Here is a 15468-nt window from a genome sequence, read left to right as displayed (position 1 = left end):
CTGAAACTTCATCTGCACAGCCTTTACTTTCTGTATTTCTCTCAGTGTGTTGTTTCTCTGTGTCCCATAGAAGCACCTACCTACCATTCCTTGCTTACAGCATTCTATGCATTTTCTCACCTATACCTTCTAATTCTTTTCTCATATTCTTTCAACAAACCAATTCCATGGCTCTGTCCACATTGTCTAGGCATGGACACAGTTCCAACCCTACTTTTGGTGACAGTTTTGTATATTAGTTTTGTATCACTATAACAGAATGCCTAGGTCAATCAGTGTGAGAAGAGGAAACACTTGTTTTGTTTCATGGATTGGTTTCAGTGCATGGCTGGCTTGGCTCTGTTGATTTTCAGCCTCTAATTGGGCAGCAAATACATTCATGGTGGTTGTGTGTGTCAGAAGACATGGTCTCATCTGATGGCAATAAGAAGCAGAGAGGAGACTGTATCCTCTGTTCCACTCAAAAGCATAACTCAGTGGCCTAATGCTTTGACTGGTTATTATCTCTTAATGTTTCCATGCCCCGCAAATATGCCACAGGCTGGGGATCAAACCTCTATCTTCAGAGAACATTTAAGACACTGTAGTAATAATATACAAGGTGCATTTGCCATTTTCCTTAAAGCTGCTGTTCTCAATAAGGGGCAGTTTTACCTCCTAAGAGATATTTGGCATGTCTGCAGACTGTTTTGGTTCTCAAGACAAGGGGATGCTGTTGGCATCTTGTCCCACTAGGAAGGAGTGGGGCAGGGAGAGTACAATCTTATGATGCACAGGGTAGCTCTAAAACATCTGATTGGCCCTAGATGTCAGTAATGTTGAATTGTTGGGAGATCTTTCTTAAAAAAAAAAAAAAAAAAAATCCTTATTTACTAGTGATTACTCTAAGAGGAGATACAGCATAAAATCTGTTACTGTAAACTATTATATTTTTCAGAGAAACTAGATTTGTTACATCTAGAAATGGAGTTATCTAGAAGAGATTAGTGACCAACCTCTTGGATAAAAGTGAAGGCTAATTTACAGCTTGGTACTAATCAGGCTAAGGCTATGGTTAGCCCTTTGAGAGCCAATTAGATTTGTCATGTCCATGGTCAATGGCTACAGTGTCAGTGCTGGCATACTATTGCTATGGAAAATATATGGCGCTAATCTTATGGGTAATCACAAATGAACAACAGGGGAATATGAATGCGTAAATATGAATATGAAGTGCATATGACCTTGATGGATGTTAAGTGATGCTAGTATTGTAGGTAAGGAGTTAGAGCCCATGGAGGGGATGTGTCTATAGAGCCAATACCTCAAGGGGCCGAGCACTAGGCACTGCTACCTAGCCTCATAAGTTTGTCTCTCCGAGGACACTTTGTGTTGGTTGGCTTGGTCTACATCGGCCCCTCATGAGTTCACTCATGCTGCCACTGTTCCTTGACACATGCTTGTCATGGTCACAAAGGTGTTTGCTTATGTTTCAATATTTTATGGAATTTAGGTCTGAGGTCCATCTCAGAGCACTTTTTGTGTATAGTGTGAGAATTTTGTTAATTGTATCTATATCTGCTGATACCTGATATTTCCAGGATCATTTATTTAAAAAACACCACAGTTTTTTTTTTAAGGGGAAAAAGGAGCTCACTGTGATATTTAATTTAGCCTCTTCATTATTGATCGATTTATATTTTTAGAAAGATTTTTATTTTGCCGGGCTGTGGTAGCACATGCCTTTAATCCCAGCACTCGGGAGGCAGAGGCAGGCAATCCCTGTGAGTTTGAGGCCAGCCTGATCTACAGAGCATGATCCAGGACAGGCACCAAAACTACACAGAGAAACCCTGTCTTGAAAAACAAAACAAAAAAAATTTTTTAAAAAAAAATTTCATTTTATGTGTTTTGCCTGTATGGATGTATACAACATGTGTGCAATGCCACTGGAGGCCAGATGAGGGAGTTAGGTCCTCCAGAACTGGAGTCACAGATAGTTGTGAGTTGGCATTGTGGGCCCTGAGAACCAAATTTGGGTCTTCTGCAGGAGCAGCAAATAGTCTTAACCTTTGAGCCATTGCTCTAGCCCCTTCCCCTCTTTTTTTAAGGAGTGAGGAAATTGGACTTTAAACATGTAAACAAGGATCCTCCATAGAAATTGTTCTAGAGTGGAGATTAAAAATCAAATGTGATTGTTTTGTATTATATCTTTGCGGTTATTGCTATTTCCTAGTCATATTTTTAATAATTAGTAACTGTTACTTTCTCGTACTAAGTCCTCACCCTGTTATTATAAATTATAACACATTTTATATAGAATGCCTGGAATATATGATGGCAAAAGAAGAAAATTAGCAATTTATACACCATTTAGTGATAGCAATGCATTGCATTTTAGTATTTTTCATATTTTTTTGTCCCATATTGTTTTACAATCTTTTTTCCTTTTATATGTCCTATTTTTAGATATCATTAATCTTCTAAAACAATATTACATAAATATAAATATTTATATATATAGTTTAGCCATAATTTTATGATATACCTTGTTTTCAGCTAAACTTTTATATGAAAACTGAAACATTCACAAGGAGTTAGCATAAAATTATTCGGTCAGAGCATATGAACAGTGAAAGGTCTTTGAGATAAGAAGTGATGCTTCTGAAGTTGTTTGATGACATCACATCTGAGTATGAGAGTTTTGAAAATGACTTCAAAGCCAGCCAATTGCTGGTTTATTCTTTGCTTAGGCAGGGTTTTAAGCTGTTCACACTGTAGCACTCTGTGTGCATGGAGAATGAGAATGTTATGTTGCATGCTGGAACACTTGTGTGATCACTCTGCCTGGACTCCAGGCTTCTCCTGGCCATAGACTGCTCAGAGTGTCAGTTTCTCAGGTACTTGTAAACCCTGGCTGTACGTGCTGGATAACAGTACAGTGACAAGAAAGTCCTGATTTCTTGAGCATTGTGTCAGGTTTTCCCTTTATTTCAACAGACTCCATAGTTTGCTTTTACCAGTTATTATACAAATGTCAAATTTCTCTACTTTCCTCTTAGTAGACATTTAGATTGTCCTGGTATTTGTGGTTGATTGCAGATGCTGGAGAATGGTTTTTTGGTGGTGGAAAGAAACATTGTGTATTCTGGGCATACACTCAGGAGTATGCCCTGACTCCTAATGGTAGATATATGATTAGATGTAGTCCGTACCACAGGAGCTGTACCAGTTTTCCAGTAAACCAGCAATGTGTGAGGACTTCTTTTGTGCCCCAGTCCCACCAGCACTCTGTATGGTCTTTTCATTTTCATGATTTTGGTGTGTATGTTTCATGGGGTACTTCTCCGATGGCAGTCTGAAGTGTGTGGGGCTTTTAGAATACACTTTTGAAAACAAAATGAACTCCTTTTTGAGGTAAAAGATTCAGATACAGCTGGAAGAAATAATAGTGATCCCGTGAATTTTTTTTTTATCCAGTTTCTTCCAATGGTATCCTTTTGCCAGACAGTACAACAAGGTTGCAGTAAAGTACTGCCATTGATGCAGTCAAGACAGAATTTAAGCTGGGAAATGGCTCGCTTGGTAAAGGGCTTAGTTCATGAGTGGGAGGACAAAAAAAAAAAAGCAGCAAAGCAGGAGGAGGACCTGAGTTTGGATTGTTACCATTCATATAAACTGCTGTGCATGGAGCTTTGTGCTTGTAATCCTGGTGACTGGGAGACAGAGACAGGAGGACTCTGGGTCACTAGCCAACTAATGTAGTAGAATCTGTGATTCCAGGTTCAATGAGAGACTCACAAAACGAGGTAGACAGATCAAGGCTCCCAGAGGCACACGGGAATGTACACATGCATAGACTATACACAAATGTGGATAGAGACATAGACACAAAGACACAGAATAGGGGCTGGAGACTTGGTTCAGTGCTAAGTGCACTTCCTGCTCTTCCTGAAGACCTGGGTTCAATTCTTAGCACATGCATGGTGGCTCTCAACCATCTATAATGCTATTTCTGGGGCACTGGACTTCCCCTTCTGGCCTCCAAGGGCACTACATGCGTGTGGTGCAGATTATGGATGGACAAAACACTATTATACATTAAGAAAAAGACATAGAGAAATTTTGTCAGGGCAAGCATCTTTGCCTCTGGCTTTTTATAGCTTCTATCTTCCTCATCTTTCTCCCTTTAGTTTCCACCAGCCAGTAATTTATTCTTCATTTCTACACCTGTCATCACAACAGTGTTATACAAGTGTGGAAGTGTACAATGTGTGATCCTTTGACTTTGCCTTTTTACCTTAGCATAGGCTGTTTCATAGTACTGTTTTATGTCTTTTTTCCTTTTAAAATTTGTTTTGAAAATTTCATATACGTTTTCTTAGTTAGGGTTACTCTTGCTATGTTGAAACATGGCCAAACGCAAGATAGAGAGGAAAGGGATTATTTGGCTTAAAATTGCACATCATACTCTGTCACTGAAGGAAGTCAGGTAGGAACTCAAACAGAGCAGGAGCCTAGAGGCAGGAGCTGATGCAGAGGTCATGGAAGGGTGCTGCTTACTGGCTTGCTCTCCATGTCTTGCTCAGCCTGCTTTCTTACAGAAGCCAGGGCCACCAGCCCAGGGATGGCTCCACCCACAATGGGCTGGGCCCTCCTCCATCAGTCACTAATTAAGAAAATGCCTTACAGACAGATATTAAGAAGGCATTTTCCATCTGGCATTGGTGGCACATGCCTTTAATCCCAGCACTCGGGAGGCAGAGGCAGGTGGATCTCTGTGAGTTCGAGGCCAGCCTGGGCTACCAAGTGAGTTCCAGGAAAAAGGTGCAAAGCTACAGAGAAACCTGTCTCGAAAAACCAAAAAGGAAAAAAAAAAAAAAAAGAAGGCATTTTCCCTATTGAAGTTTTCTCCTTTAAGATAATTCTAGGTTGTGTCAAATAGTCATAAAACTTGCCAAAACACACATGTACAGTGTATCTTGCATAATCCCCACTCCTCCATCCAGCCCCCCTTCTCCCTACAACATCTCTCCCACTTGCATGTCAACTTCATGTGTTTTTTTTTTTTTAAACCTACTAATCCCAGTTAGTGCTGTTCATATGCATAGTGTGTGAGGTCATCCACAGCAGCATGGGCAACTAACCAATGGTCATCTCTAACTCTAAGGAAAAATGATCCTCCATTCCTTCCATTAGCCCCTCAGCTAAGGGTGGGGCATCAGCAGCCCCTTCTTCCTCCAGGATAGACTTTGTAAAGTTCTTGATCTTGTGGAGGTCTTGTGCAGGCTACCAACAACAGCTGCTGTGAGCGCCTTTGTGTGACAGCCATGCTGTGCCCAGAGGCCAGCCTTTGACAGCACGCTTCTCTGTGCTCAGCTTTTATATTTTTCTGTTCCCTCCTGCATGATGTTTTTTGAACCTTTTTGGGGAGAGGGGATTGACATATAGGGGTGTTCAGCATGACTGACTGCTCATAGTTGCTTATTCTCAGGAGTTTGAGCAGTTAATGAGCTCTGCATTAACTACTACTCTCTGCAATAAGAAGTTTTTCTCCCCAAGGCTGAGAACTGTGATTTGGGCCTTTTAAAAATTGTTGGGTGGTAGCTATTCTACAGACACATCTCAGTTTGTTAAACCACTCACCTATTGAATAACATCTGGTTTCATAATTTGACAATTATGAGCCAAGCTGTTATAAACATTTGTACACAAGTGTCTTGTTTGTTAACATGATTTTTTATTTCTTAGCGATAAATAAATACCCAGGAGAGCAATCACTGCTTGTATGGCAGTTGTTTGCTTAGTTTTTCAACAAACTGCCAAAGTGTCCTGTAGCATGTCTTTATCATATTACAGTTCAGCCAGCAGCAGATTACAGACGAGAGCGCAGGTTGTTTGAATTGTTGCTGGCGTTTGTTCTTTTGTTTTTGTCCTTGTGTGTTGTATGCCTTTGTAAGGTGTGGACACATGTGGGTGTGAGTGTGAGTGTGCATGAGAGAGAGAGAGAGAGAGAGAGAGAGAGAGAGAGAGAGAGAGAGAGAGAGAGAGAGAGAGAAAGATGTACACATTAGAGTCAGTGTCCATGTCGGGTGTGTTCCTCTGTCACTTCTCCACCTTTTTTGGGACAGTGCCTTTGATTGCACTGGAAACACTTCATTTCAGCTTCACTGGCTGGTTGGGGAGCCTATGAGATCTACCTGTCTCTGCCTTTCAAAGCCAGGTTGACAGGTACACAGTGCTGCCCCTGTTTTGTGTGGGTGCTGGGATCTGAACTCAGGCTCTCATGTTTGCATGCAAAGCCCTTTACTCTCAGAGCCATCCTCCCAGTCCTGCCACTGGGTTTCATTTTAGCCATTCTGATGGTTATATCATGATAGTTCATTGTAATTTTAATTAACATTTTCCTAATCATTTATTTGCTATTTATAAATCCTGTCCTGAGAACGTCTTTTCCTATCTTTATTCTAATTGGATTGTGTTTGTATTGTTGAATTTAAGATTACTTTACATATGTGCACACACACACAAATAGAAATATAATGAAATGTTAGTCTTTCATTAGAGGTGGGCTTTCTATTTTTTTCCCTGTTCTGCAGCATATCTGTTGTTCTCCTGACAAGTCTTTCACCAAGAAGTGAAGTCCAGTATATGTCCCTTTTACTTTTGGTGTCGTCTAAAATTTGCTTTGCCTCTTTGTCTTAAAGTTTTCTCCATTTCTCCCACAAGTTTTGTAGTTTTCTACATTATGTGATGTCTGTGATCCATTTTGAATTACTTTTTGCACAAAAATGTGAAACCTAGGTTACTGTTCCTTCTGCCCCTCTCTTTCTAACTAGTGGACGGCCCCTAGTTTCACCACGTCTGTTGAAAAGACTTTCTTCCCTCTGTGGAATTGTTTTTGTGCCTTTATCAAAAATTAGATGTATTTGAGGAACTTCTTGGTTCTGTATTGTTCTAGTCATCTGTTTTTCTGTTGCATTGTCAATAGTGTACAGTCAGATTCAGTAGCTCCTTTTTCTACGTTTTGTTTATTCTTATATATAGTGATTCTCTTTCCTTTGCTTTCTATGCAGATTACAGAACAGTCTGTATATATTCTCAGAGATCTCTTTAGCAGTGTGATAGGAATTGTGTTGGATCTGCATTTCACATCAGGGGGAATGGACATCTAATCATGAACATGACATGTACAGTAGATTTTTAATCTCCCCAACAACCTGTGTGTGGCTTAGTTCCCTGACTCCAGTGCTATTGGAAAATGGAGGAAGCCTTAGTGGCAGGGCCGGTGGAAGGAAGTTAGGTCATTGGGGAGGATTGGAACCGTGGTCCTTTTTTGTTTCTCTCCCCCGATTTCTGGCTGCCATGTCTTCCTACTCTGATATATTGCCTTACCACACACAAAAGCCCAGAGCCAGCTCATGAGCAGGGACCCTCAAAACTGAGCACCAAACCCTTTTCTCCTGGCAGGCTCTTTACCACGGTGGTCTTGTCACACAGTGAAGAGAAGCTGACTAAAGGCAAGTCTCTTGTTTGTTCTCTGGCGGTGCATAGTTTCAGCAGCAGCACCTTTCTCTGGATTAGCACACTGCCATATTATGATTTGTTATTAACCCCCCCCCCCCCCCCCGGAGGTAGGACTGGGCCATCTCTTTCGTTTTTCTTTATATGTATGGCTGTTGAGTTGCAGTAGGAGACATGGTCAGTTTCAGAGACCTTAAGGGTGCAATAAGATCCTAGAAGAGGCCACTGGATTTGCTGGTCAGTGATATCTCCGGAAAGATAGGGGATGAAGAAGAGGCTTTCAGCTTTCCTTTCTTACACTTCTCTGATTCCCTAATCTGCTCTAACCTTTATTCCTTTGGTGAGGTTTCACAACTCTGGCCAGATTCCCTCTCACCAGTGAGGACTGCTCCTGACAGTTCAGCTGCTCTGCTCCTCCTCGAACCTTTGGCCTGCCGGTGTCACCCCACTCCAGTGACCCTCCATGTGCATTAGAGTTTCCACACTACTTTCTGTAATTAGATCTTTATCAGGGGCATAGTATGATTAGTTTTTACTTAATTCCCCATAACATTAATGTTGTGTTCAGAATAGACTCATATTTTGATTTTTATATTATTTCACTATTCCATGGTTTTAGTGGTTTTAATATAATCTAGAAATCATCCTTTTAAATTCAAAGTTTATCAGAACCAAACCAAACAAACAAACATATATTTTCAATTTAAAATTAAGAGCTGAATCATAAAGGTTAATATTTTTCAACTTAAAATTAAAAGGTGAATCACTTACAGGTTTTTCATTTTTGAATGTCTGTAGTATTTAGGGCTTTCCCGTGTCATCGACAGAGGACAGTTTGTAGGAGTAGCTTCTCTTTCTGCCACGTGACTTCTGGGGATGGAACTCAGATCACAAGGCTTGGGTGTAGTGCCTTTATCCTCTGGGGCAGCTTCTTGGCCCATCTTTAATGTCTTGATTTTTCCCCCTATGGCCCTAGAATGCCAGAAGTCATTAGTCTGATGCTTTCTTTTTTTATGCCTCTCCTCTATCCCTCACAGCTGTTGTTTGAGTCCCGAGTCATTGCTGTGTTTTTGGTATCAGTCACTGAGGTGCTCTGAGGGTGCTGGGCTGGTAATGGCTAATGGAGCTTTGCTGTGGCATGCCATTTTATTTGGATGGCAAGTTACCTTTTCTTTTCAAAAGTATGTTTTTCATTTGAAAACTGCTTTATACATACCTACCTACCTTGGAGTTGACTCATCATATGATCATGTTGTAATTATTTTTATTATGACTTTTTTATTCTCATTTTTGTTTTTATTACATGTACCTACGTTGAAGCTCACACATCATGTGCCTGTCTTGGAACTGACTCATCACGTGATGAAAGCTGTCGATATTTTCAACTTAAGTGAATGCAAACATCGCCTGTTCTAAAACTTTGTTCATATAGAGGAGCTAGGAAAATGGCAGAGTTTTTTACTTTAGTCTTTAGCCTATGCTTTTATTCAGTAGCTTCCCCATAAGAGTGAATCTAAGTGATTGTTTGAAATAACAGAGCCTCTCTTTCCAGATTGCAGCTGTTCTCCGGAAGCGGAAGCTGGAGTATTACCTGTACAAGCTGCTCCCTGAGATCCTCCAGTCCGCCTCTTTCCTGACCGCTAATGGGGCCTTGTATATTACTTTCTTCTGTGTTTTAAGGTTGGCGCTCATAATCATCACTGCATGTTAATGAATTTGCTGTATTGAAATGGAAACTGTCTTACTGTTCTATTGCTGTGAAGAAACACCACAACTGAGGCAGCTTACAAAGGCATTTCATTGGGGCTCCTGTTGTTTCAGAGGGTGAAAGTCTATGATGAATATGGCAGGGAGCTTGGCTGCTGGCAGCCATGGCACTGGAGCAGTAGCTGAGAGTACACATCTGGATCCTGATCCACAAGTGGCTGGGGAAGAGGGAGAGGAGGAAGAGGGAGGGGCAGTGGGAAAAAGAGGCAAGAGAGGAGACTGGCCTGGTGTGGGCTTTTTAAACCTCAGAGCCTTCCCCCTACCTCTTCCACCCCCATTATCCCCAACCCCAGTGACACACCTCCTCCTACGAGGCCATACCTTCTCACTCTCCTGAACACCCAACAACTGGCAGTCAAACATTGGAATATATGAGCCTATGGGGTCTATCATTCAGACCCTAGGGCAACAAAGGTCTATTTGCATAATTGTTATAATATCAGGTTACTCTCTTTCTAGTTTAATTTGTGAAATAACATTTACCTCCAAGAAAATTTGTCAAAACAGGAGCCTTAGATCTTGGCCTCATGATGTAAATTTCAAATTACTGGCCTGATAATGCAGCCCAAACACTTCAATATAACATTCCTTTTCTAAAGCCTACTGTAGTTCTGAGATTGTCGGTCAGGATTTCTCATCAGCATCAGAATTCAGGAATGACCAGAAATTCAAAGCAACTGTCATATAAAGTTGGGGCCATAAAAGACACATGGTTGTGCCTCAAAGAGTAAGTTCCTGGCTCTCCTCCTGCTGGAGAGAGTTCTGATTCATGCTTGTATTCCATACCTGTGCTTCCTGCTGTCTGACTGACACTGTTCTCTTCCAGCCTTTGAGTGCTGTTCTTAGCAACTTCTCACTGCTGTTGGAAGCAAACGTTTATATTGGTCAAGTTAAAGGTCACTTCATGTTATCCTCATCCTTGGGTTGTCTAAAGTAGTTTTGTGTATTTTAGTTAGAATTAAGTATATAATTTCCAAATGGCTCTTATAGATTTTTTTTTCTTGGAGCCCTAGTATTTATAAGCTTTACATAGTGGAGGCAGTAACCAGTAAAGTTTCATGCTACAGAGCAGATTGTATCTTGAAATTGACTTGGACATCTGCGTAAGGAGCTTGAGCCTGTGGTCTCTGCAGTGCCAAAACTCATTAGAACCCCAGGTACTGACTGCCCTGGAAGCTGCTATGGCCACACACTGTTCTGTGGACTGCCTGGCTGAACACTGGAAGTAATGGATTTAACAGATAATGTCGGTGTTCTCCCTGGAGCTGTCTTCCTAAGTCCCCTTTCCTCTAGAGCTTATATTCAGTAGCTTGGTAGATGCTATAAGGGAAACTTCCTTGCAGCCTTTCAGACAAAAGGATTTTAATGTCTCATTAAGTGTTCATGGCAGTTAAAAAAAACAGACTTCAATGAAAAAGATCATCAGATTCTTGATCCTTGTCTTTCTCTGCCTGCCCTCCACACTCCCCCATATTTTATATATATACATATGTACATGTATATATATACATATATATGTGCACGTATGTGTGTATATGTATACATCTCTCTCTCTCTCTCTCTCTCTCTCTCTCTCTCTATATATATATATATATATATATATATATATATATATATGTGCAGCTACTGATCAGTTTTGTTCAGATCATTTCTTACATTTAGAAGCTGGTTCTCTTTTTCTTAGGAGCATGTTTTGAAAGAAAAACATATCACATATCTAAAGCAAGGTATAGTGGCTCATGGCTTTTATCTTAGCAGTCTGGTGGTTTAGGAGTTTGAGGCCAGCCTGGACTACATAAGTGAGTTCCAGGCCAGTCAGAACTACAAAGTGAGACCCCCTCTTTCAAAAACATATATTTCTCATGTCTCTAAATTTGTTTGGAAACATCATCAGTTAAGCTATTTGTAAAATTTTGAGTACTATGAAGATTCCTACTTTGAATAACTAATGTTAATAAATAAGAAATAGTATCCACATAAAGCTAAAAAATATATAATACTTCAGCAAGTGCTGCAAGAAAACATGAAGGGTTGTAAAATGTAGAAGCAATCCCTTTTGAAATACCACTTGTGAGTCAGTGGGAGGTACACACCACACTGAGGAGAGAAGGCAGGAGACAGAGGCTAGCCTGGGCTCCATGGTAAGCTAAAAGACATTATGGAATACACAGTAAAAGTCTGTCTCACAAAACCAAACAAATCTAAGCCAAACAGCATCCATAACTACCATCTCAACAAGAACACTGGTGGTGCTTGTAGAAACAGCTGGCATTTTCTGCAGACCTGCTGTGAGTGCCGCATAGTGCTGGCAGAGAGGGACAATGCATCTGGTCTGGGACTCGGTGGATCTGGGGTACTGTGGGACTCTTGGGTAAAAGGTGGGTGGAGAAGAGAAGCTTCTGTTTGTCAGGGCTGAAATAACCAACTGGGAATTTTATACAAAAATTTTAATTTTGCATTTCAGGAAGATACTTGGAAAATTCTACTCCTGGACTCCTGGCTTTGGTGCTGCCCTACCAGCCTCCTATGTGGCCATTCTAATTGAGAGGAAAAGCAGGTACATTTTACATGTCTGCATGTTTAATAGAATTAGTTACCTGAGAGAATTTGATTTGATTTTCGCTTATTACTTATTATTACACAGGGATGAGAAACCTTTCCCTGGTATTTTTTCTGTTATGCAGCTATTTGATTGAAATTAATTCTACATGAACATTATGTTTATTGTCTATAAGATAAATATAAGGATATTGTAAAGATGCAACACAGAAATAAAGAAATGTAAATATAAAATAGTGAACAGAAATACCAGCTTCTTTTTAATTAGGTAATAGAAGGTTCTGTGATACAGCCTAATTAAAGCGTGCTTATGCAAATTCCAGCGGCAGCCCACTTCCTTCACTGTATAGCACCTTCGTCATACCTAAGGAAGTTATACATTTTCTGTTGCCGTCTAGGTCTGGTCCCTACTGAAGGCTCACTGACTACACTCTCATAGCACTTGCCCTCTGTAAGAAATCTTGTGAACAATTTTTTCTATTGTTATTTACATACAATTTTCCATGTGAACTCATTCATACCATCCGTAGAACATTATGTAAGTTGTTGAGTCAGAGGGCAGTGAGAGCTGATGTTCAGGCCTTTCATAAGAACAAATTTGTCACTGCATGCATTGCTAAACTCAGAGACCTCGTGGATGTTGTAACGCCTGAGAATCAAAACAGGTTTTCACTCTGCCTCCAAGGACAGCATGGCACAGAGCTCAGGTGGGGACTTGAGAGCCGACCTCTGGCTTGCTAGTCTGGCCCTGCTGCTAACTGCATCTCCTCTGGCTTGTTCTTTCTCTGAAAAAAGGGAGTAATGTAGTCTATCATGCTGTCAGATGATTTAGTTAATATATGAGAAGATAATTAGAACACCACAGTTATGTGCATGGTAAGCATAACTTTGTGTGTGTGTAATTCATGATAGAGTTATTCTGCTGATGGCATCTTGAATCACTTTTAAAATGTGAATATTAGTTTTGAAAACATGTTCAAAAGTCACACATGAAACTTTAAACCTGTTTTTTTTTTCTTGTTTTTGTTTTTTGTTTTTTCCTTTTGGGTGGGAGAGTGTTTATTAGAGCACGGACAACTCATCATCATGACTGAAGACAATGACAGGCCTTTTTCTAGAAGCATCCTTTAATCACTGTGGCACAATTGACTTTTGGCATTTAAGTAGGATTATATTTTTGTAGTTATCTGACCATTTCAGCAGGAACCGGTGACATGAATTCCCATGAAACCTCCAGAGTCAGCAGTTAGCAGTTTATAATTTTACTTCATTTACATGTGAGTGCATGTGTGTGTGTATGTGGCTGTGTGTGCTTATCATGTGGAAGTATGCTGTAGACATTAGGACCCTGTGTCTGAAACTTTCCCTGAATAATCACAAATGTTCTCACACATAAGGAAACTAACAGTTATTCCTTGCTTTTGTGTAGATTGAAGTTTCTCAGTCCCACCTGGTCCTACCTGGTCCCACCCAGGCAGCAACTGTTTTTATAAAATAATCACTCAGAGGCTTAATATTAACTACAAACTGTTTGGTCTATGGCTCAGGCTTCTTGCTAGCTAGCTCTTCTATCTTAAATTAACCCATTTCTATTAATCTATGTATTGCCACATAGCTGTGGCATAACCAGTCTGCTGGCATCTTGTTCCTTGCGTGGCTGGATGGCTGTCCTCTGACTCTGCCCTTCTTCATCTTAATCTTCAGTTTGAATGTACCACCTAACCTTATTCTTCCTTGCCATAGGCCAAAACAGCTTTATTTATCAACCAATTAGAGCAACACATGTTCATAGCATACAGAAAGATCTTCCCACAACATTTTTGTATGTTTATTATGTGTTTATTCTAATTTAAGGTGTGTTGCTGTTAGTATTTAAGGCTTTGGATATCCTTATCACTGCTGAAAGTTATTCTGTAGATTATGCTTATAGTAGATTAATTAATGTCCTTTTCTGTAAATTCTTCTATCTTTGTATTACTTTTTTTGATAAGGAATTATTTTGCAGTGAGTCTAAAATAATAAAAGGGCCTCTGCTGTTAGTATTATTTTATTGCATTCTTACTTTCCTGTTTGTAACCTAATAAGGTTTTCTTTGTAGCTTAATTTATGCCTAGGTTTTAAAAAGGTAATTTTATGAATGCTTGAAAAATGAATGTTCTGTTATTAGGGTTGAAAGGTATTTCTAAGTTCCATGCTGGTTATTATGTTGTTTTGATTGTATCTTCCTTTTGAGGTAGAGTGTCTGTTACTAAGATATTTGAAGGACTTGGCATCGTGCCACACACCGGTACTCCCAGCACTGGGGAGCCGGAAGTAGAGGCAGGAGGAGCGCTTTGAGCTGGAGGCCAGCCTGGTCTACATAGTGAGTTTCAGGTTAGCCACGGCAACATTGTTAAGTCCATACCTAAACAAACAAACAGAGAAATAAATAAAAGTTTTTATTCCTTTTGGCTTGAGTTCTGTGTTGTTATATACATCACAATCAGGATTCTTTTTGTTTTTGCTTAGTATGTCTTAACATTTTTGAAACAGTTTACATGTCTCTCATTTCCTTTTGTTTGGGGAACCAATTTGAAAATCTTTGTATCTGGTATCATTGACGCCATTTAATGCTATCACTGCCATGTTTGCTTTTTAGTTGTGCATATTATCTTCGGTGTAGTACTGTGGGGCCCATCTGCGTTTACCCTTTAATGTTGAGACGGTCACAGGCTCAGCGATGCAGGGTGCTTCTGCTCTCCTGTCCTCTCACTGCACCTCATGTGAAACTAGGAAGTGGACATTGCTGTCACTGCCTGTAGAGCTCAGTGTCCCTGTTTTCACTGCACTCGTGTGTGTGTGTGTGTGTGTGTGTGTGTGTGTGTGTGTGTGTGTGTGACAGTTCTGAGCAGCTTGTCCTCGTGAGCTGACTGTTTAATCCCCATTGCTGTCTGTCTACAATATGCTTTTATCACCACAAAGGGGACTGGAAGAGCTGCAGAAATGGAACCCTGGAAGTGTATTATTGTAACCCAGGCCTTTTCTTTCCTTTTGAAACTAAGCATCATGCTGTTGATCCACCCAAGATGCTACCTGCATCACCAATTCATCCCTTTCCTATTGCTTAGTTTTCCATTTTAGAAATATGCAGGTGTGTACTTATGATTTATTCATTCGATTGTTATTCTGTCCATGACATGGTATTACGTTCCATCTATTGTGATGTTTTTACATTTCTTTCATCAACATTTGTCAAGATGTAGCTTGCATGCCATTTCAGAACGGTTGTAGTGTTCTTAGTATGAGTTTCGTTCATGCTTTGAAAAGAATAGTGGTTTTAAGTATATTGTAAAGTTGTTCAATCTTCAGCATGGTCAATTCCAGGAATTTATTTTCACCTCCAACGAAGCCCCTTTGACAACTCACACCCATTCTCCACCCCACCCAGTCCTGGTCCTGGCAGTCATCAATCAATTTCATGTCTACATATTGTCTTCTTCAGTTGTTTCATGTCAGTGGAGTCACACAGTATATGGGTGTAGTAGGACTTTGCTTTTTGGGCCACCTGCTCACAAAAAAGAAACAAAATGACACAGAGACTTACTATTAATTAGAAAGTTCAGCCTCAGCTTAGGCTTGTTTGCTAACTGGCTCTTATAA

The 15468-nt window shown here is 40.2% G+C and overlaps 1 protein-coding gene across 2 annotated transcripts in view; it reads left to right on the top strand.

Annotated features, from left to right (window-relative positions):
* Tmem135 (transmembrane protein 135) overlaps nucleotides 1–15468 on the top strand; it is a 200322-nt gene that overhangs the window by 15764 nt on the left and 169090 nt on the right. For both annotated transcript variants that reach the window (XM_036202441.1, XM_036202449.1), the window contains exons 2-3: nucleotides 9056–9183; nucleotides 11735–11827. In XM_036202441.1, the coding sequence (XP_036058334.1) occupies nucleotides 9056–9183; nucleotides 11735–11827 (221 nt within the window). The remainder of the gene's footprint in view (nucleotides 1–9055; nucleotides 9184–11734; nucleotides 11828–15468) is intronic.

Source organism: Onychomys torridus, chromosome 1 (assembly GCF_903995425.1).
Source record: "Onychomys torridus chromosome 1, mOncTor1.1, whole genome shotgun sequence".
Classification (NCBI taxonomy): Eukaryota; Metazoa; Chordata; class Mammalia; order Rodentia; family Cricetidae; genus Onychomys; species Onychomys torridus.
This window is presented reverse-complemented; position numbering and strand designations above follow the sequence as displayed.